General features: G+C 33.2%; 2 protein-coding genes, 1 long non-coding RNA gene and 3 pseudogenes across 5 annotated transcripts; 1 reads left to right on the forward strand and 5 right to left on the reverse strand.

Annotated features, from left to right (window-relative positions):
• Positions 1 to 328: 328 nt before the first annotated feature.
• On the reverse strand, positions 329 to 4,318 carry LOC111313040 (putative calcium-binding protein At1g02270; annotated as a pseudogene). The gene is made up of 11 exons (XR_016332559.1): positions 4,051 to 4,318; positions 3,740 to 3,934; positions 3,545 to 3,622; positions 3,277 to 3,382; positions 2,588 to 2,808; positions 2,399 to 2,475; positions 2,167 to 2,281; positions 1,925 to 2,050; positions 1,383 to 1,491; positions 1,164 to 1,275; positions 329 to 760 (listed from the first exon to the last, which is right to left on the reverse strand). The product of XR_016332559.1 is annotated as a putative calcium-binding protein At1g02270 (transcript).
• LOC149512098 (uncharacterized) lies at positions 4,207 to 5,060 on the reverse strand. Its single transcript, XR_016332558.1, has 2 exons — positions 4,437 to 5,060; positions 4,207 to 4,346 (listed from the first exon to the last, which is right to left on the reverse strand). It is a non-coding gene; the product is annotated as an uncharacterized LOC149512098 (long non-coding RNA).
• Positions 5,061 to 5,484: 424 nt separating this feature from the next.
• LOC111313994 (protein NTM1-like 9) lies at positions 5,485 to 7,176 on the reverse strand. Its single transcript, XM_089752525.1, has 4 exons — positions 6,971 to 7,176; positions 6,606 to 6,865; positions 6,271 to 6,411; positions 5,485 to 6,157 (listed from the first exon to the last, which is right to left on the reverse strand). The coding sequence occupies exons 1-4, from the start codon at positions 7,098 to 7,100 to the stop codon at positions 5,843 to 5,845; spliced, it is 846 nt and encodes a 281-aa protein (XP_089608651.1). The 5' UTR covers positions 7,101 to 7,176; the 3' UTR covers positions 5,485 to 5,842.
• Positions 7,177 to 10,609: 3,433 nt separating this feature from the next.
• On the reverse strand, positions 10,610 to 14,850 carry LOC111313995 (putative calcium-binding protein At1g02270; annotated as a pseudogene). The gene is made up of 11 exons (XR_016332592.1): positions 14,684 to 14,850; positions 14,371 to 14,562; positions 14,150 to 14,253; positions 13,882 to 13,987; positions 13,194 to 13,413; positions 13,006 to 13,081; positions 12,808 to 12,888; positions 12,566 to 12,691; positions 12,024 to 12,136; positions 11,839 to 11,946; positions 10,610 to 11,421 (listed from the first exon to the last, which is right to left on the reverse strand). The product of XR_016332592.1 is annotated as a putative calcium-binding protein At1g02270 (transcript).
• LOC111313041 (uncharacterized) lies at positions 14,686 to 16,467 on the forward strand (annotated as a pseudogene).
• Positions 16,468 to 17,050: 583 nt separating this feature from the next.
• On the reverse strand, positions 17,051 to 19,806 carry LOC111313996 (uncharacterized). The gene is made up of 9 exons (XM_022914937.2): positions 19,492 to 19,806; positions 19,320 to 19,400; positions 19,125 to 19,220; positions 18,877 to 18,957; positions 18,689 to 18,758; positions 18,479 to 18,561; positions 17,735 to 18,332; positions 17,388 to 17,475; positions 17,051 to 17,268 (listed from the first exon to the last, which is right to left on the reverse strand). Exons 1-7 carry the CDS (start codon positions 19,723 to 19,725, stop codon positions 18,228 to 18,230), a joined length of 750 nt encoding a protein of 249 aa, XP_022770672.2. The 5' UTR covers positions 19,726 to 19,806; the 3' UTR covers positions 17,051 to 17,268; positions 17,388 to 17,475; positions 17,735 to 18,227.
• Between the last annotated feature and the right edge of the window lie 269 nt (positions 19,807 to 20,075).

The following is a 20,075-nucleotide window of genomic DNA, read 5'->3' on the forward strand; positions in this document are numbered from 1 at the left end:
TGAGAGCATAGTGTGAGTATATGATGTGTGAAGAGACAGAATGAGAGTATTGGTCTAAGGTCAAAAAGTTCATTTTCTGCATATCCTGGAAATTTCAGGTCACAGTGCTGAGCTTAGCATCCTAAGTTATGAGACCCCAACATTTTGATTATCTTTTCCGTTATGTTCTTTGGCTTTTGGCTGCTTCAATGTATGCAAAAGCGCCAGTTGCCTTATTACATACTACTGTTAGCTCCAATCCAGCCATGCACGAGCTATGATTTTTTTTCTTAAATAGCTTGTTCTGCTTAAACGCTAGAAACTTGTAAATACAGATAAAGCCAGATAGTTTGAAAAATCTGCTTGCCTAAGCAAAATTGGCTTTTCCATTTTCTTCTCTTGGTGCTTGTTCGCCATAAATGGCTAAACAGATTTAGTAAGCAACTTTCCATGGACTATAAAAAATTGTATTGCCTAAACTTTAAAGATTTTTTTCTATCTAAATGTGTAACAAAAGTTGTGTTCTCTTTTGTGCTATCAACAAATTTTCTACAAGCTTTGCTGTGAACACCATAATCGCACTGGTGTGAACACCGCGGTGAGTGGGGAATAATCAGAAAGAGAGTAAGTTTCAGGCCATATCCCATTCTCCACTTCTTGGGGGAAGAGAACTGCATTTCTTTACTGCAAAAACCATAGCTTCTCCTGCAATGCATCCATTTGAGTCCTCTAAGCTTAAGTCTTCATCCATTTGTTCCGACCATGTAGAGTCCCAAATTCTCTGCAGCAATGTCAAACAAGGGGTTAAGGAAATGAAGTTTTCCAACATGACAAGTGACTGATGATGACCGTTCAATGCTCTATGCAAATAGAATGAAATTCTGAATTTCGTTCATCTATTTAGTTTTCAGAGAAAAGATGCTTAAATACTACGTTGACATAAAGCTGTTTTTCAGACAAAGGTTGCATCAGATAAGCTGCAAAAACTTATAATTGTGACAAAACGTCGTGTCCTCTCATATTATCATACATGTCACATGTGTTTTCTCATATTTCCATTAGATCACCTAAATTTTAAAAAATGGTGCATTAAAGTGACTTATAGGCGATTGCACAAAGGCATCCGACTGCTAGTAGAATGACAGAACTGTACAACAAAGGCATAAATTAGGGATGCAACACACCTTAAATTCTTCATAGTCTAGAACACCATTTTCATCAGTGTCTGCTTGGACCCAGAGATCCTTTGTCTCCTGGAAACTCAATCCATGAGAAAAACCAGTTAAATTCACCCATATATGGTTCAGAAAAGGTGAGAATTTTACCATTCCCATTATACTAGTTACACCAAGACCACTCCCATTATGTTAATTACATCAAGGAAGTGAATGAAAAGTATCTATTCAAGTGCATCACAGAAAGCAGAATAAGTTAATACAGTTGCCATTCTTGTTGGCGCTTAGAAAGGCAAAGGCATCATTTTCAGCCAACAAAGCCTTCTTGAAGTTGATACTTTAACCAAGAAAATGGAAATTAAATTTTAGATGTGGAAGCATGATAATTGGTGATCTTCATTTGCAAAAGAAAATGTAAACCATAGTTTCCCCATCTTGCTCCTGATCATAAGATACACAAAATTTAGATTCAGAATAAGAGAAATCACTACAAAATTCAGATTCCAGAACCAGTCACTTTGACAATTTCATCAACAAGTGAAGCATGGATAGCAGATTTGACAAGTAGTTATAATACATAAGGTTATCAGAATTGAGCCAAGTATCAGATATGGCCCGCTCTGATGTAAATGTCTAATGGCATGCTTTAAAGAGAAAGTAAGCATAAATTTGAATACTGATGTAAGAACTAAATAAGCTATAATGTGAGCTAGCAAGACAGAATTTGGAATGATAAACTAACAGTTTAGTATGAAAAAAGCTGAACTAACCTTTATTATACCAAAAGCTGCTTCAGCCCCACTTATCTTCAATGGTTTTCGTGACTTATTACGATTATGAAGCCATATGAAATCGACACCTCAGACGCTTCCCCCATGATTTTGATGGCTAATTCACTCTAGGATGTATTAGGAGTAGAGCCAACATATTTAATCAGCAAGCATTGGAGACTCCAACAATATAGTGGTATAGTGATAAAGAGATGCTAAAGTCTGAAATTGAATATGCTAACCTAGTGAGCATCTTTATCACTGTCTGTATATTCATAAGCAATATCATAAAATGATACAAATCCCTGGGACCTGAGAAGCTTGTGGACATGCCCACACTTGCTTCCATTAAAGTCACTGCAAAATCAAAAACATTAAAAATACAAAACAAAATGAGACCAAAGAAAACAAAACAAATTAGAATGCCCTTTGCTGAGGAGATCATCAAACAATAAAACCAAAGATAATGCTTACTCGCAGAGTATAACAGGCATCTGACTGTGTTTGTTTTCTCTCTGATATGTTTCCAGATATTTTAGTACTTCGTAAACCTAACAGAAGAACATCAAAGCTAGAGATAAGTATAGTCTGTTCACTTAGAAAAGAACTGAAACACAAACCAAAGTCATATGCAGACATATTCCAGAAAAAGATAATATCTACCTGGTGCAGTTTTACAATGGATGAACTGGAATCATGAGGAAATAAAAGGTGGATATTCACAATAACAATTTCTTGTTCAACACTGTCATTCTGATTTATTGAGAAAGGTACAACTGATTGAACATGTAACAATTGAGCAACATGGTCTCCAAAGTCATTGAAAAGCAATTCTCTATGATTTAAAACCCTGAAGTACTCCTTGTGTATAGCAGTCAGCAAACATGTGGAAGTAAACTAATTAAATTTAAATCTTGCAGGATGGTCTACACACGTTAAAAGGACTGTAAACAGCCTAAAAGATATGACCATCCTCTTCCCCTGCAACTGGGGAAAATGTGTGAATTATAAAGGAACCAGTTCAGCCTCCAAAAGGTGAGAAAATTATTATTCTTCTGTTTACCCCATTCTCTAGGAGCCAAGCCAAATAGAAGAATTGCATACTGAAAGAGGAAGAGTTAGGCATGAACCACCAAACTCAAGAGCACCCCGCTGCAACAAACTACATATAATACTACAAACTTTTGAATCAAACTCTCAAATTCTCTAATGATTTTGACTTGATTTAAGCTTAATTTACTTAAACTCAGGAAAGCATATAGGAACATCCCTATCTACGGTCTACCCCATTCATAAACAAAATCTTAAAATTTGTCTCCAGATTGAGAACAAATCAGTTAAAGAGTGTGTACCATCTCCAAGATTGTTGGCTCTTGCAAGCTTGAAGGTATCATAGCCTGCAGCACCAAGCATTTCTTCTTACATATGCACCAATTCTTCATTTCCAACCCAAAATTCCTAATAATTGAACGAAACAAATACACGTTAAAAAAAGGGCTAATGTCACCGGAGGTGAAATTAAGGCTCTTAATGGAAGGAAAGAGTCATTTCTTTAAAAATTCGAAAGTCAAACTGATGAGAGAGAGAAGGCAATAGAAGAAAAGGACACATGACACGCACCTGGAAACAGATAATGGAAGACCTTTCATAAAGCAACCAATCTCCAATCCTCTCATTTCTAGCTAATACACTCTGGTTCTGTTCAATCATCACCCAAAAAAACAATGAAATTTGTAAAATTTACAAAGTTAAAGACGTCAATAAAGCAAGAGAGAAAGAGTAGTAATATAAAAGGGAAGAGAAAGAAGAAATCACCTACTGATCCAATCGCCTGTTGATAGGAGCCAGGATGTTGAAGGTACTACAAGAAACGCAACACTCCCCCATTGTTGAAGAAACATAACCAATTTTAGTCCTCAAAATCGTTCCCTTAAAAGGAACAGACTCATTTTCACTTGAATCCACATTAGCAATATCAGAGTCATTGTAAAATCCAGTCAACATCACCTTCTATAACAAAACAACAAAGTAAAAAATAAAAAAAGCATTACAAGACGGTAAATTGAAAGAGAAACAAAACCCAGTGTCTCAAACACTGCTCGAGCTGCAGTGTTTGATGAACTTACCTTGTCTCCCGATATTGCTCTCCCTGAAGATTTAACCTGCATTTGGACTCTTGTAGGATGCCCCTGCACCACTGACTTGTGGGATCTTGGCTCATATTGATATTTGCAGGTTCTTGAATTAACAGACCGCTCCTCCCGGACCGATTCGAGACAATTGTTCTCGTAGGCTGTACTGTTACTGAGTCAACAAGGGAATCCATTATCAGGATCTCGTCATGATGGACACCATTTTCCATCCGCTTCTGATTGAACCCTTTCGAATTGCCATGGCCAGACATAGGAACAGTTGGATCACACTGTTATATAAGATAGAGAGAGGATATATGTCAAATTTTCTAGTATCCCTGACATGAAACTCTAAAGTGATGGAAATCTTAAGTAATTACATTGCCAGGACCGAAGCAAAGCAACATTTTATGACCTCTTCGAGAGTGGATTCCAATTGTGGCGCAATAGCAGTATCGCGGCCACTATTTAGCGGATTCGGTATCCTCCACCACCGCTCTTCAACCGATATGGGTGTAAAGAAGTTCATTGAAATAAACGTCATAACGGCTAATTGCGACAATAGGGCGACGCAATCGGCACCATTTCCGTTTTTTTCACAATTTCAATAAAAATTAACAAAGTAAAACACAAACACAGAAAAAAAAATCCTAGATTTATAAGGATTCAGTAAAAAAAACCAGCCTCCATAAAAGATCAAGAAAAGAACTTCGACCTTTGAGAGATTTTGCTTCAAACGAGCACTCTGTGGGCGTAGGTTTGGGACTGGTGGGATTGGAGAAGAAATCAGATGAGTCAGCATGGATTGGGTGAAAAGTTGAAGGTGAGTGAAAGCTTGGAGACTGGTTGGCTGCCATGGCTAGTGGATGATTTGCGGGAATTGCAGGCAGCAGGGGTTGGAGAGAATAAATAAAGATGCTTGAGTACAAAGAGGATGCAGGGAATTTTGCTCTTTTAATTAAAAGAAATATTTGAGTGTAAGTGGAAAGTTATGTGGGCATTATGTTCGGTCACCGATCAAAATTTTTTTTTAATTTAGGGCCAAAATTTTGAAGAAAAAATAATTGAAAATTTGAAAATTAATTTTGATTTATATAAAAAAATTTGAGATAAAAAAATTTAATATAAATTTGAAAGGTATATTATATTATAATTTAAATAAAAAATAAAATATTAAATGATTAACATATTCATTTTTTTTATTTTATTAATGATTTTTTGTTTTGATATTTGTAAATTGTTAATTTTTTAAATGTGAATATTTTATTAAAATATTAAAAAATTATAAATAATTTTTTATATAAATAAAATAACATAATATATCATTAATTATTTTAAAAATTATGAAAAAATTAATGATTATAATTATAATTATTACGTTTTGTTATATAACAAATTATATAAATTTAAAAAAAATTTACAATCATATAATCATAATAACTACGATAATATCAATTATATCTATAATAACGATAAATACAATTACAACTGAAAGGGTGTCCGCCGTCACAATTTAAATCACATCCACACAACTAAAGACTTTCAATTTGCTAGAGATCATAAAGACACTGGAGAACATTAAAGTTAGAAAACTAGCTGGACGCTGTAATAACGTGTGACGGTATCGGACATTGTTCCAGTAATTGTTTTCCTATAGTACTGGCTGCTTTTACGCACGGAGAAATATTCTCCAACGGTAACTACTAGAGAATATTTCTTTATCCATGCATTGGCCCATTTAGGGTCAGTATCACTGTTATCCTCAGCATAATGTAGTGCCCTGTAATCAGGGCGAAGAGGGTGCCCAGCCTCTGTGTTGATCTTGGTCAGGAACCAGGGAAGCCATGAAATCCCTTTCATCGTCGATGCTGTAGTGAAATTTAAGTTGGCACTCATTCTGCTCAACCTCAAACAAATCACCATTCGGTCGGAGATCTCTCAAGGAGAGCTCTTCCATCCTGTTCTGGTCATTATTGGTAACGGCAGTGGATGATGGGATATCGAGAGAGCCATTCAACAGTGAGGAATAATAATCAAAGATGATACGTGTCAGCCAATCTATTTCGTAATCCATAATATTGGACTGTTGTTGAGGAGCCACCTGAGTGAGAATCATTGGTAAGCAGGCATTAATTTCTGTAATGCTGGCTCACACACGTATAAGATAAAAGTTTATTAGTAAAAAAGTTGCTTGTAAGTCATGTTCCTTCTCACCTCCACAGACGTAACCCCAACTACATTGTTTCGGGAACTAGAAGCAGTAAAAAGGGTACTTGGCCGACCATCATTTGAAATTGAGTTTATAGTATTCTGGGCAGCTTTTTTCTTTAGGCGGCCGACGGTGTAACTACGGCCCTATGGACGTTGAAGGACAAAAAAAAGACTTCAAAAGGTAAGCGTGCTCTGCTATCAATTGTGAAACGATAAGAGCAAAAAATTAACAACTAAAAATTGCAGAATGGAGTTAATTATAGCGTACTAAAAGCCATGTTCTTCAAAAGGAAAGCTTGTGGTTTGAAGTATGGATGTGTCGTGTGCACGAATATTACCGCATTAGGGGGACCGAAGTCGGCAGCGGCACGGTACTCACGCATGACCCAATCGGTATTGGACGGATCAGTATCGCCTTGATGGAAAACTAAAGTTTTCTTGGTACCAATCTTTCTACCTCCACAAAGGATCTCCCGATCTTTACCCGTCGACTTCCAAAATCCAGCCTTCGTTGCCCTTTTGATTTTTCCCTCGGAAATCCTGTTTAGTTTATAGAAGAAAAGCCACTCTGGATAACTCGACTGTACTATAGACAGGGCTATCCTCGCCAAAAAAAAAAAACCCATTTTTCAATATAACAAACTTAACAGCATACAAACAATAAAATGGAAAATCATTTAGAAGTGAGATGAAATTAGTTCACCAGGTAACTCCCAGGGCTCGTGCTCGAGGAGTTCAGCCTCTCTGATATAGCGGGTGCGATCATGATAGCCTTCCATCTTATTCAAAAGATGAAAATTGATGATTTCTTCATCTGGCGGAAAGATGTTCATTTTCTCGCAGCCCACCTTTCTATTGCTGCTATGCTACTAAACAAAAAGGGCAAAACAAAAGAAAGTAAAATCTTTCTCTCTACAAGTAGCTGGAGAGCCACTTTTTTATAGGGTGACGAATATACTTTATTTATGTATAATTAATAAATAAATTTTTTATTAAATAGTCTAAATTATTATTTTAAATTATTTAAAATTAATATATTTTTATTAAAAAATATATTAATATATATTTAAAAAATAATTTTCTATTTTTATTTTTTAAAAATTATGAATATAAAAATTATTCATACTTATTAAATATTTATAAAAATGAAGATGAAATAAATTGAAAGTATTTATTGAATATAATTACAATAATAAATATAATATAAATATTCAAAATAAAAATAAAAATGTGCCACTGTCATCTATTTATATAAAAAGCCATTGCAAATTTTTTATATTTGGCACATCTTAATTCATTTGAATGGACAATGAAATTAGTTTTGATGAGATTAAAAATAGTGATAGAAGTGAGATTAATTATTATAACAATAAAATTAAAATTAGTGATGAGATATATGTTTGAATGTAAATGTAATGATAATGATAAGGTAAATTATAGTGAAAAAAATTATCATTAAATATATTAAATTAAAATCTGTATATAATAAATTTATAATATATATTTGATATTTTTATATTAATAAATTATTAAAAGTATAAAAATATTTTTATATTAAATAATAATTTTAGTCATAAAAAAATGAAAAGTAATTAAAATGAATACTATAAAAATTTATTTAATTATTAATTAGTTTATTATATAATTATAAAATATCATTTATTTATATTAAATCAATATTTATTTAAAATTTTTAAATAGAAAAAAAAAAGAAATGAAAAAAGATGTTAAGTGATAAGGATATTTTTTTACTTTACATTATACTTCAAGGGTAAAAAAGAGATAAAAATAAAAAAGTACGATTATTTTTGGAAAGAAGTGCGTTGAAAGCCACTGGACCAAAATTTTGTCATCCAAAGGACAAATCTTAACGCGGTTGGTCAAAAAACAAACCAATGCCACCACTGACGCTTCAGTGGAATGCAAATCCACCCTTAATTGTTAAGCGTTCATTTGGATTCAATCGTCCCTACAAGCATCTTTTTGATGTAAACATACCTTAAATTTTCGTTTCGGCAACAAAGCTACAATATAATTGTGCTGACATGGCACACTAATGAAAGCCCGATTGCTCACTGGTGAGAACTGAGAAAGGGGTGTGGTGAGCCATCGCACCTTCTTTTTAACTCTGTTGTCCTCTTAATAGCCCTTTATTACTATTTTACCAAAAAAATTGATAATTCAATATATATATTTAAAAAATCATTTGATATATTATTATCATTTTTATTAATTTTTAATTATTTATTAAAAGTTTATTATTTGACATAAATATAATTTTAATATTTTTAAATTATTTTCATAAATGTCAAATAATTAAATTTTTTATTACATATAAATTTTAATCTAATATTTTTAATAATCATTTATCTTTTCATCATAATTTATTTTATCATTATTATTATATTTATATTTAGATATATATTTTTATTATTAATTTTAATCTTATCATTATAATAATTAATTTTATTATTATAATAAATAATTTTATTTTTATTATTATTTTTAATCGGATCAAAATCAACTTTACCGTTCATCGAAATAAATCTCAAGAGAAGTCACGTAACCTCCCGCATTTGCAATGGTAGGGCTCAAGCATAACGTTAAAAACTATAATACTTGGGTAGTCAATTTATGTCTGCTTTACAAGTAACTATAGATTCACCTTTTTGTAGGGTTTTGTGGTTATATATTTCAATAAAAATATATTAATTTTAACTTAAAATTAATATATTTTTATTGAAATATATATTAATAATATTATAAAAAATAAATTAAATATACAAAATAAAAATAAATTTTTATTTTTATTTTTTAAAAGTTATCAATATAAAAATTATTCATATATATTAAATATTTGTAAAAATGAAGATAATTACAAAAATAAATATAATGTAAATATTCGAAAATAAAAATAAAAATAAAAATGTGCCACTGTCATCTATTTATATAAAAGGCCATTGCAAATTTTTTGCCTTTGGCTTCTTAATTGTTAAGAGACGTGGGCCACGTTTAGACCGCCCGCGTTTGCGATGGCAGGGATCAGATATAACGTTAATTAATCAGATATATTTGGGTAGGCAATTTATGGTTGGCGTTGGCGAAGGAAAGAAAACGAACCTTGTTGCCGAAGTGAGGAAGTCAAAATGAGTTTGAAGGGTTTTCTGATATGGGAATCCGTGCGTATAAACCGGGAAGGGAATAGGTCCACACACTGCCTAACAAAGATGGGTTTGAGAATAGACGGAGACAAAGATCTTGCAATTGAGTAAATAACGTTTCTTTCTTTGATTAAAAAAATATTTCTTTGTTTATTTATCATTTATATTTTAATAAATGATAGAAAAGAAAATTGAGCATTTCTCCATTATCCTCATAAGCTCTAATTTTTAATTATTCTAAATTAAGGTAAATAGGAAGAAAAGGAAATTATTAAAATTTTTCAACTATAAAATGATTTTTATATTTTTATAATATTTTATTATTTTTAAAAAATATTATTATAATATTTTAATTTAACCATTGATATTAACAATTGATACTGTTTTTAAATTTTTTACAACTTATTTCTCAATTATTTCTTTTATTAATAACTTCAACTTTATACTTTTTTTAATTTATGCCTGGGTCTTAATTTTTTTTTTCATACAAATTTTGAATTATAAAAACAAAAGAATACGACAGGACATATACAATGATTGGAAAACGTTAATACTTAAACAAACTTATGATTAATTTTATCTTAATAATAAATATTTAAATTTTTATTTTTTTTCATTTATAGATTAATTTTGAAAAAAATTATAGTATAAAAATAATTCTAAATATACTTTTTTATGAATTAATTATTATTAATATTTTCTTTAATTGAAATTATTTTTATTAATTTTCAAAATTTTTAAAATAGTTAATATTAAGATTATTTATAAAAAAATTTATTTTAAAAAGATACAATTAGAACAATATAATATAATATCTTCTTTCATTTTCTTTATACAAATTAACCAAACAAAGATTATGATCAATTATCAATCTTTTTCTTTCCTTTCCTTTACTCATTTTATTTGTCCAAACGAAAGAATGAATTATCATTCTCTTTCCTTTAAAAACCTTTTTTTTTTTTCCTTTTCTTTCATTTTAATTGTCCAATCAAAAGAATGAATTATCATTCTCTTTCCTTTAAAAACCTTCTTTTTTTTTTCCTTTTCTTTCAGTTCTTTTACTAACTCAATCCAAAGATAGACTTAAAGATTCCCAGACTTTATCTATATGTTCATCAATTCATTCGTATTAAACTAGTGAAAACAGTCTTACCACCATTAGATCTAATAAAGATCAAAGGTCATAGACGAATATAAAATTAAAATTTTTTAAAATATATACGCACAGATTTGTTTTTTTATTAAATAACTTGTTTGAATAAAAATAAAAAACATGGTGATTATACGGGCTGTGAAGACAGAATGAGACTATTGGTCTGAGGTCAAAAGTTTCATTTCTGTATATTCTAGAAATTTCAGGTCGCATTGATGAGACCCCACCGTTTTGACTCTCTTTTCCATTATGCCCTTCGGCTTTTGGCTGCTGCAATGTGTGTCAAAGCGCCAGTTGCCTTGTCACATACATCTGCTAGCTCCAATCCAGACACGCCCGAGCTATGATTTTTTCTTGAATAGGCTGTTCTGCTTAAACGCTGGAAACTTGTAAATACAGACAAAGCCAGATAGTTTGAAAAATCTGCTTGCCTAAGCAAATTTGGCTTTTCCATTTTCCTCTCTGGGTGCTTGTTCGCCATAAATGGTTAAACAGATGTGTGTAAGCAACTTTCCGTGGACTATACAATATTGTATTTCCTAAACTTCAAAGATTTTTTTCTATCTAAATGTGTAACAAGTGTTGTGTTCTCTTTTGTACTATCAACAAATTTTCTACAAGCTTTGCTGTGAACACCGTAATCGCACTGGTGAGAACACTGCAGTGAGTCGGGCATGATCAGAAAGAGAGTAGGTTTCAGGCCATATCCCACTCTCCACTTGGGGAAAGAGAACTGCTTTCTTTACTGCAAAAATGATAGCTTCTTCCACAATGCCTCCATTTGAGCCCTCTAAGCTGCAGTCTTCATCCATTTGTTGTGACCAGTTAGAGTCCCAAATTCTCGGGGGCAATGTCAACCAATTACTGAACGTTTCTACAAACAAGGGGTTAAGGATATGAAGTTTTCCACCATGACCAGTGACTGATGATAACTGTTCAATGCTCTATGCATACAGAATGAAATTCTAAATTTCCTTCATCTATTTGGTTTTCAGGAGAAAAGTTGCTTAAATACTATGTTGACATAAAGCTATTTTTGAGACTAAGGTTACATCAGATACGTTGCCACAACTTATAATACGTGTGTCCTCTCATATTATCATACATGTCACATGTGTTTCCTCATATTTCCGTTAGATCACCTAAATTTTTAAAAATGGTGCACTAAAGTTACATATGGGCCATAGCACAAAGGCATCCTACTACTAGTAAAATGACAGAACTTTACAACAAAGGCATAAATTAGGGATGCAATACACCTTAAATTCTTCATAGTCTAGAACACCATTTTCATCAGTGTCTGCTTAGACCCAGAGATCTTTTGTCTCCTGGAAACTTAATCAATGAGAAAGACCAGTTAATTCACCTGTATATGGTTCAGAAAAGGTGAGAATTTTACCGCTACCATTATACTAATTACATCAAGGAAATGAATGAAAACTACCTATTCAAGTGCAACACAAAAAGCAGAATAAGTTATATAGTTGCCATTGTTTTCAGCACTTAGAAAGGCACAGGCATCGTTTCAGCCGACAAAGCCTTTTTGAAGTTGATGCTGTAACCAAGAAAATGGAAAGTAAATTTTAGATGTGGAAGTATGATAATTGGTGATCTTCATTTGCAAAAGAAAAGGTTAAACATATTTTCCCCATCTTGCTCCTTATCATAAGATACACAAGTGTAAGGTAAGAATAAGAGAGATCACTACAAAATTAAGATTTAAGAACCAGTCACTGGACAATGTCATCAACAAGAGATGCATGGATAGCAGATTTGACAAGTAGTTATAATGCATAAGGTTATAAGAAATTGAGCCAAGCATCAGATATGGCTTGCCTTGATGTAAATGTCTAATGGCATGCTCTAAAGAGAGAGGAAGTAAAAATTTGAATACTGACATAAGAACTAAATAAGCTATAATGTGAGCTAGAAAGACAATTTGGAATGATAACTAACAGTTCAGTATGAAAAATGCTGAACTAACCTTTATTATACCAAGTGCTGCTTCAGCCCCACTTATCTTCAGTGGTTTTCCTGACTTATTAGGATTACAAAGACATATGAAATCAACACCACAGATGCTTCCCCCATGATTTTGATGGCTAACCCACTGTAGGATGTATTAGGAGTAAAGCCAACATATTTAATCGGTAAGCATTGCAGACTCCAACAATATAGTGGTATATTGACAAAGAGATGCTAATATCTGAAATTGAATATATTTACCTCGTGAGCACCTGCATCACGGTCTGTATACTCATGAGCAGTATCTGGGACCTCAGGAAATTGTAGATTCCATTCCAGTCACTGCAAAATCAAAAACATTAAAAAAACAAAATAAAATGAGGCCAAAGAAAACAAAATAAATTAGAATGCCCTTTGTTGAGGAGATCATCAAACAATAAAACCAAAGAAAATGCTTACTCCCAAAGTATAACAGGCATCTGACTTAGTTGTTTTCTCTCTGATATGTTTCCAGATATTTTAGTATTTGGTAAACCTAACAGAAGAATATCAAAGCTAGAGATAAGTATAGTCTGTTCACTTAGAAAAGAACTGAAGCAGAAACCAGAGTCAGACATGGACATATTTCAAAAGAAGATAATATCTACCTGGTGCAGTTTTACAATGGATAAACTGGAATCATGAAGAAATAAAAGGTGGGTGTTCACAATAATAATTTCTTGTTCAACACTCTCATTCTGATTTATTGAGAAAGGTATAACTGATTGAACATGTAACATTTGAGCAACACGGTCTCCAAAGTCATTGAAAAGCAACTCTCTATGATTTAAAACCTGAAGTACTCCTTGTGTATAGCAGTCAGCAAACCTGTGGAAGTAAACTAATTAAATTTAAATCTTGCAGGATGGTCTACACATATTAAAAGGACTGTAAACAGCCTAAAAGATATGACCATCCTCTTACCCTGTAACTGGGGAAAATGTGTGAATTATAAAGGAACCAGTTCAACCCCCAAAAAGTGAGAAAATGATCATTCTTCTGTTTACCCTATTCTCTAGGAGCCAAGCCAAATGGTAGACTAGCATAATGAAAGAGGACGAGTTAGGCATGAACCGCCAAACTGAAGAGCACCCCACTGCATCAAAGTACATCTAATATTACAAACTTTTGCATCAAGCTCTCAAATTCTTTAATGATTTTGACTTGATTTAAGGTTAATTTACTTGTACTCAGGAGAGCATATAAGAACATCCCTCTCTACGGTCTAACCCATTTATAAACAAAATCTTAAAATTTGTCTCCGGTTTGAGAACAAATCAGTTAAAGAGTGTGTACCATCTCCTCGATTGTTGGTTCTTGCAAGCTTGAAGGTATCATAGCCTGCAGTACCAAACATTTCTTCTTACATATGCACCAATTCTTCATTTCCAACCCAAAATTCCTAATAATTGAACAAAACAAATACACATTAAAAAAAAGGCTAATGTCATCGGAGGTGATATTAAGGCTCTTAATGGAAGGAAAGAGTCATTTCTTTAAAAATTCGAAAGTAAAACTGATGAGAGAGAGAATGCAATAGAAGAAAAGGACACATGAAACGCACCTGGAGACAGATAATGGAAGGCCTTTCATAAAGCAACCAATCTACAATCCTCTCATTTCTAGCTAACCAAATGCCTTACAATCACTTTCTCGTACGCTCTGGTTCTGTTCAATCATCACCCAAAAAAACAATGAAATTCGTAAAATTTACAAAGTTAAAGACGTCAACAAAGCAAGAGAGAAAGAGTAGCAATATAAAAAGGAAGAGAAAGAAGAAATCACCTACTGGTCCAATCGTCTGTAGATAGGAGCCAGGATGTTGAAGGTAGTACAAGAAACGCAGCACTCCCCCATTGTTGAAGAAACAAAACCACTTTTAGTCCTCAAAATCGTCCCTTCAAAAGTAACAGACTCATTTTCACTTGAATCCACATTAGCAATATCAGGGTCATTATAAAATCCAGTCAACATCACCTTCCATAACAAAACAAAAATTTAAAAGAAAAAAAGAAAAACGGCATCACAAGACAGTAAATTGAAAGAGAAACAAAACCCAGAGTCTCAAACAAGACAAAGATTCCAAATTTCCACATACCATTTCAGACTTCTTGGCAGTTGCCACTTCGATTGTTGTTGTTATTGAGGTAAGCAGAAAATGAAGGCTTTGAAAAGGGTGGCTTTATTAAAGTTAGACGTAAGCCTTCGCCTCGGCCTTGGCCTGTGGACAGAGTTGGATGGAGGGTGAACAACGTGTTAACTCATATGGTCGAGATTTTTTATTTATAGGAAGTTAATGGAGAAATGATTGATGCAATTCAGATGGGATTTGTTAGTGTTCTCTTGGTATACAACTGGTCAATTAAAACCCTATTGAATTGGGCTTGGTCGTGATTTGGAACAAGCACTCAAGTTTGAACCAAACCTTTTCGGCCCAAACATACAGTAGCCCATCTTCTATTAGACCTAATAAAAAATTATAAATTAAACATTTTTTTGATATCCCAAACTTCTAGAAAAGATGGCCTAAAAATAAATCCTCATAACTCAAAAACATAAAGTAAATCAAAACCCCAAAAACCAAACCTAAGAGTACCACATGGCAGTGAAACAACACCTTATAAAAACCTTAAACTCAAGAATCAATATATGTTTAAAGTTTTGAGCAGCGGATTTTTAATTGGTCATCAAATCAGTAGCAATATGTCACTCACCGAACAGCATTTATTCAGAACCAAGTTCCTTCAAACTCTCTCATCCCTTGCGTTGAATATACCTTACCGCACCAAAACTATCCAAATTACTCCCGACCCTGTATTAACATATATATACACATGCAACCTTTTCAAAACTGATATTATTTCCAAACGATTCAAATATCACTGCTTCTTTCTTCTATGTTACAAGAATGATTCACCAGGAAAAAAGGGTATAAACAATAGATAGAACTTCATCATCCATTTCACCAACCTTAAAGCATCTCAACAGACAGAAGGTGAAATTAAGACAGCGACTGCCTTTTGGTTTTACATAAAAAATAAAGGCCTATTTGCATGAGAAAAATGGAATACAAACAACAGAATGGAGAGCCAAATTCTGCATCCAAAAGTTGCAGCATTTCAACCAGAATGGAACCTGGAAGATATCTGCATGGCATTCTTCAAATACACTAGATGGAAAGTAGAAGAAACTCTGTATCCAATCAACTGCCCTTTTCATTACTTTTGCGACGGCATTTATCCTGGGAATTATCCGCCGGCTATGGATGTTCTAGTTCCTCTCCTTATAACTGCTTCATACCTGGCAACACTAGGTACGCATTCTTGGAAGCTTCAACCATTTCAGGGATTTTGCATGCAAGCGTATACCTGGACTCTATTTTCCTTCCTTACTATGCAGGTATTGGTGCTCTAGCATCGTCAACATTTTCTGGTGAGTGAATATCTTGAGTCTGTCTTTAGGGGATTGTTAGTCACTACATTTTTCAGTTACCGGAGCTGTGTGTTTAAGGATTATTTGGGAAATTCTTATCTATCAAGTCCACATTGCCTGGATCTTGATCACCAAAGATTGCATTTATCTCGTAGCAAACTCTACGCCGGGACAATCACTGCTTCAAGCTGCTGCTTTTGGAGGCAAACTAGTATTGATTTGCATTCATGGATATTAGAAGTTTGCAAACGAATTAAGCACTAGCACTGATGATTTTGAAGTGATTGCCTTGTAGAGGAGGATACGAGGACGGTAACCAGATGAATATGGGCTTTCCATTAACTGTCGAGTAAATTAATTGTTGTTCTATTAACTATAAAAGTAGCTGCCGCAAGTTTGACGGTTGAAGGTTCGCTGGAAGATTCCATAAAGGTTGTCTAGGGAAGCCAAAAGTACCGTTGAATACGCATCACTGCGTTACTGTAGAACGAATTAGTTGATTGTTTTGCCCCGCATCCTCTATTGTAAATGATTCAAAGGTGACTTAACCCTTTTTTTTTTCTATTTTTTAAAATTTAATAACATCATAAATAACCCTTAAATTATAATAAAATTAAAATATTTAATATATTACACAAATTTTAAAAATCTCGAATATGATAGCTAAAACTAATGAATTACTCATTTTTAATGCAATTAACTTTAAAAAATTATACATATCAAACAAACAATTTTTTAAATATTATATTAATTAATAAATTCATGATTTAAATATTACATTAAACATTTCATTATATTTAAAAGACTATACAAAACATTGATCCTTTTAATTAAAAAGGAAAATGAGGGAATTGGAGGAAAAGCTGTTCTGTATCTATCATGGACTTCCATGCTTATGTTTATCCAGCTATTTTGGCAGAAGACTCGGACAATGAGAACAAACATAAAAGGGTCTCCAGGTATTGAGAACATGGAAACAGATTATCATGATTATTAATTTTCTATGGGACAACAATCTAATTTTTTTCCCACATCTGTCATGCAATCGGCCAAAACTGATCATATAAATTTAACAAAGCTCAAAACAACAGTAAGGATGTCAGCAGAAGGGAGAATATAAAAATATCGACTTCATTTTCTCCTTGTTGATACTCTCCCTCTTTGATAGAAAATTGTTGCATTTGAGAAAGCAAATGAAAGCATCAATCAAAGTTACAAGAAAAACCTCCTACGGCTGCTGTCCATTTCAGGCTGACATTCAAAAATGGGGAAGAATAGATGTGAGTAATGAGACTGATAGAGATAGTTTAGTAGGAGGAAAAACACCAAAAATTTAATATAAAATAGAAAATTTGGTGACAAGTAGTTACCTTGTGAACCCACTCATACTCACCCCCTTTGGTATCAAATGTCCCATGCAGTAGACTTATTAACTTTAATGAAAACCGAGGACCACACCTGCATGTTTTGACAAAACTGTTAACCATAACATATTTTGCTGGTATAAACAGTTTATGAGTGCAAATGCCAGACTATCAACAGGACAAAACCATATGACTAAGGGCAGCAAAGACACTTCTAGAGAAGAAGTTAACTCAAATGATTGACAATACTCCTCAGAAAAAGGTAAAAGGGTTTCCAAAATCCAGAACTAGCAAAATGATTTTCAGAACCTCTAAATACAATTGTAATAACAGAAAGAGGAAGGGAAACAAACCTGAAGATGAGCAACTACTTTTTCTTTAGTGATGCTGTCACCCTTAGCATCCTTTCCCTTTTTACCTTTTGAGTCACTCTGTTCACTCTCCTTGGTTTCAAATATATACCGGATTGCATGAATACACATGTAAAAAAAAAGAAATTCATACAATCATCAATTACTTAACTTGCAGTAGATTCAGAGGCCACTGAGGCACACCTATGATGTCGGAAGAATATAAAATCTGGTTGATTGTGAAAGGTTACAACTCGTCAACCTTGAAAACTAAGATCTTGGGGAAAATGTGATTGAATTAGCCCAGACAGTACAGACCAACAACAAAAAGAGACTCTCGGACAGAAAAGCCTACAGAGGAGATCATAAGATTGGAAGGCTAACACACACATTTTTACAGAAGAACAAGCTTGTAGTTCCAGACTTCCAGTATAAACATTTAGAAAAGTGAGGGGGATGTGCAATTTGTGGCAGAATCTAAAAATTCAGCAATAGACTAAAAGATAGAGAACAGTACACAACCTCCCAATACGATGCCCAGGCGATTCATGAAGTTCTTTAACACTAGCTCAGGCTTATGACTGGTAGGATTTCCGTGATTCTACAAGAACAAAAATATAGGCAATTAAAATGATTATATTAAGAACTCCTTTGTAGAAATCCAACATTTAGACATGAAATTTAGGCCCAATCCAAATCAGTAAAACAGAAAACCACACAAAAAGTAGAAAGAATCAATTTTTTTACCTTAATATCCCTTCTTAAAACTAGACTCAAAAGCTTGAAATGGGCCGTAGGCCCATCAGGCAATCCAATGACTAGAGGAGCATCTACATGATAGCCGAACCTACTAGTAAGCTTTAATTCTCATAAAGAATGCACACTAGAGCCACAAAAAAAATAAAGTCCAAGAGCAGAGTCAAAATAAAGAATTGCGTAGAAATTCATATCACAAACCCGGTTCTCTTCGGTTGGTGTGAACTACTATAATTGACACGAACTCTTTTTTACTCGCATATTCCACAATCTGAAGTAATATGAATACATTATCTTCAAAAAGATACTTCTAAATGCTACTTACTAACCCTAATTGTTTTATATTGTCTAATAACAGAACAATTCAAGAAAAATATCATAAGAAGCACCTTTTTCAAGTCATATGTTCCTCTCTTACAGTAATGGGCATTGGCGATCATCGAAAGCAATTCGGAGATAAAAGCAGGTCCCTCTGAAGAAAACATAGTTATCCAATAAACAAAAAGATATCAGAATATATAGTAAGACAAAACTCATCTAAATGTAGGTAAAAAAAAAGAGAAATGGAAATGGTGCATGCATTTTTATGCATAGTTTAATCATTAATGAGAAATGAGTAAGATAAAAAAGAGCATACAGTAGAATGGAAACGGTAAGTCGTGATTAATATCTGTCGAGTGCAATCACGCTTTAGAATCGAACGAAATTCGTCTGCGTCATTACCAGCAAACAACTGAAATAATAATAAAAAAAAACTATAATTTTCTATTCAGATTTCAAAAATATATAGAAAGAAAACGAATTTTCCAAGAAAATAAGCCAATAAATTTACCTCTTCATCATCAGGCATGCAAACAGTCTCGTCGGCCTCTCTTGTGTTTTCAATAGTGCGAGGGATTTGCTTCGGTGGAGGCTGCAAAATTTTTTCTTTAATTTTCAGCAACCGTTTGATCCGTTAAAAATTGAAAAAAAAAAAAAAAAAAAGAAAGGAAATAGGGGAAGACCTCTTCTCCGAGTTCGAGAGCGCGTTTTTTAGTGGCGTCGCGAGTTTTAAGCTTCTTGCGTTTCTCGAGCTTCTTTTGGTGCTTAAGTTTGGCGTGCACTGCTGATCTCTTCTCCTTGTTCTTTATGAAGGAAGGAAGTATCACGCTCTTCTCCTTCATCTTTTTTTTACTGTTTTTGCTACCGTTATCTCCCTCCATCTCTTCGTTTTCGATCTTCTTTCTTTTTCCGCCCATGTTTTTCGGCTTCGTTGTCTCTCCGGTTAGTTGGCCGATGCAAGTACACTGATTCCAGTTCCGACATAGAGATTGGCTTCCTTTTAAGAGATGGGTTTCGGCCTTTTGGGCTAAAAATAAAATAAAAAATACTAAAAACAATTCAACCCAAAATCATCTTTTATGGCCCAATTACTTTTGGACGGACTAAGATTTAAGGGTCTATTAGAGACATAATTTTTTGCTATTTTTTTCTTTAAATGCGCTATAATTAGTTAATTATAATGAATCTAATGTTTAAAGTACTCATAATAAAAATATCAAATTTATGCAAAATATTTTTTCTTTTGCTTTTGTCTTTTCTTTATTTA

Source organism: Durio zibethinus, chromosome 23 (genome assembly GCF_047325235.1).
Source record: "Durio zibethinus cultivar Kanyao isolate XHJ-2024 chromosome 23, ASM4732523v1, whole genome shotgun sequence".
Lineage (NCBI taxonomy): Eukaryota > Viridiplantae > Streptophyta > Magnoliopsida > Malvales > Malvaceae > Durio > Durio zibethinus.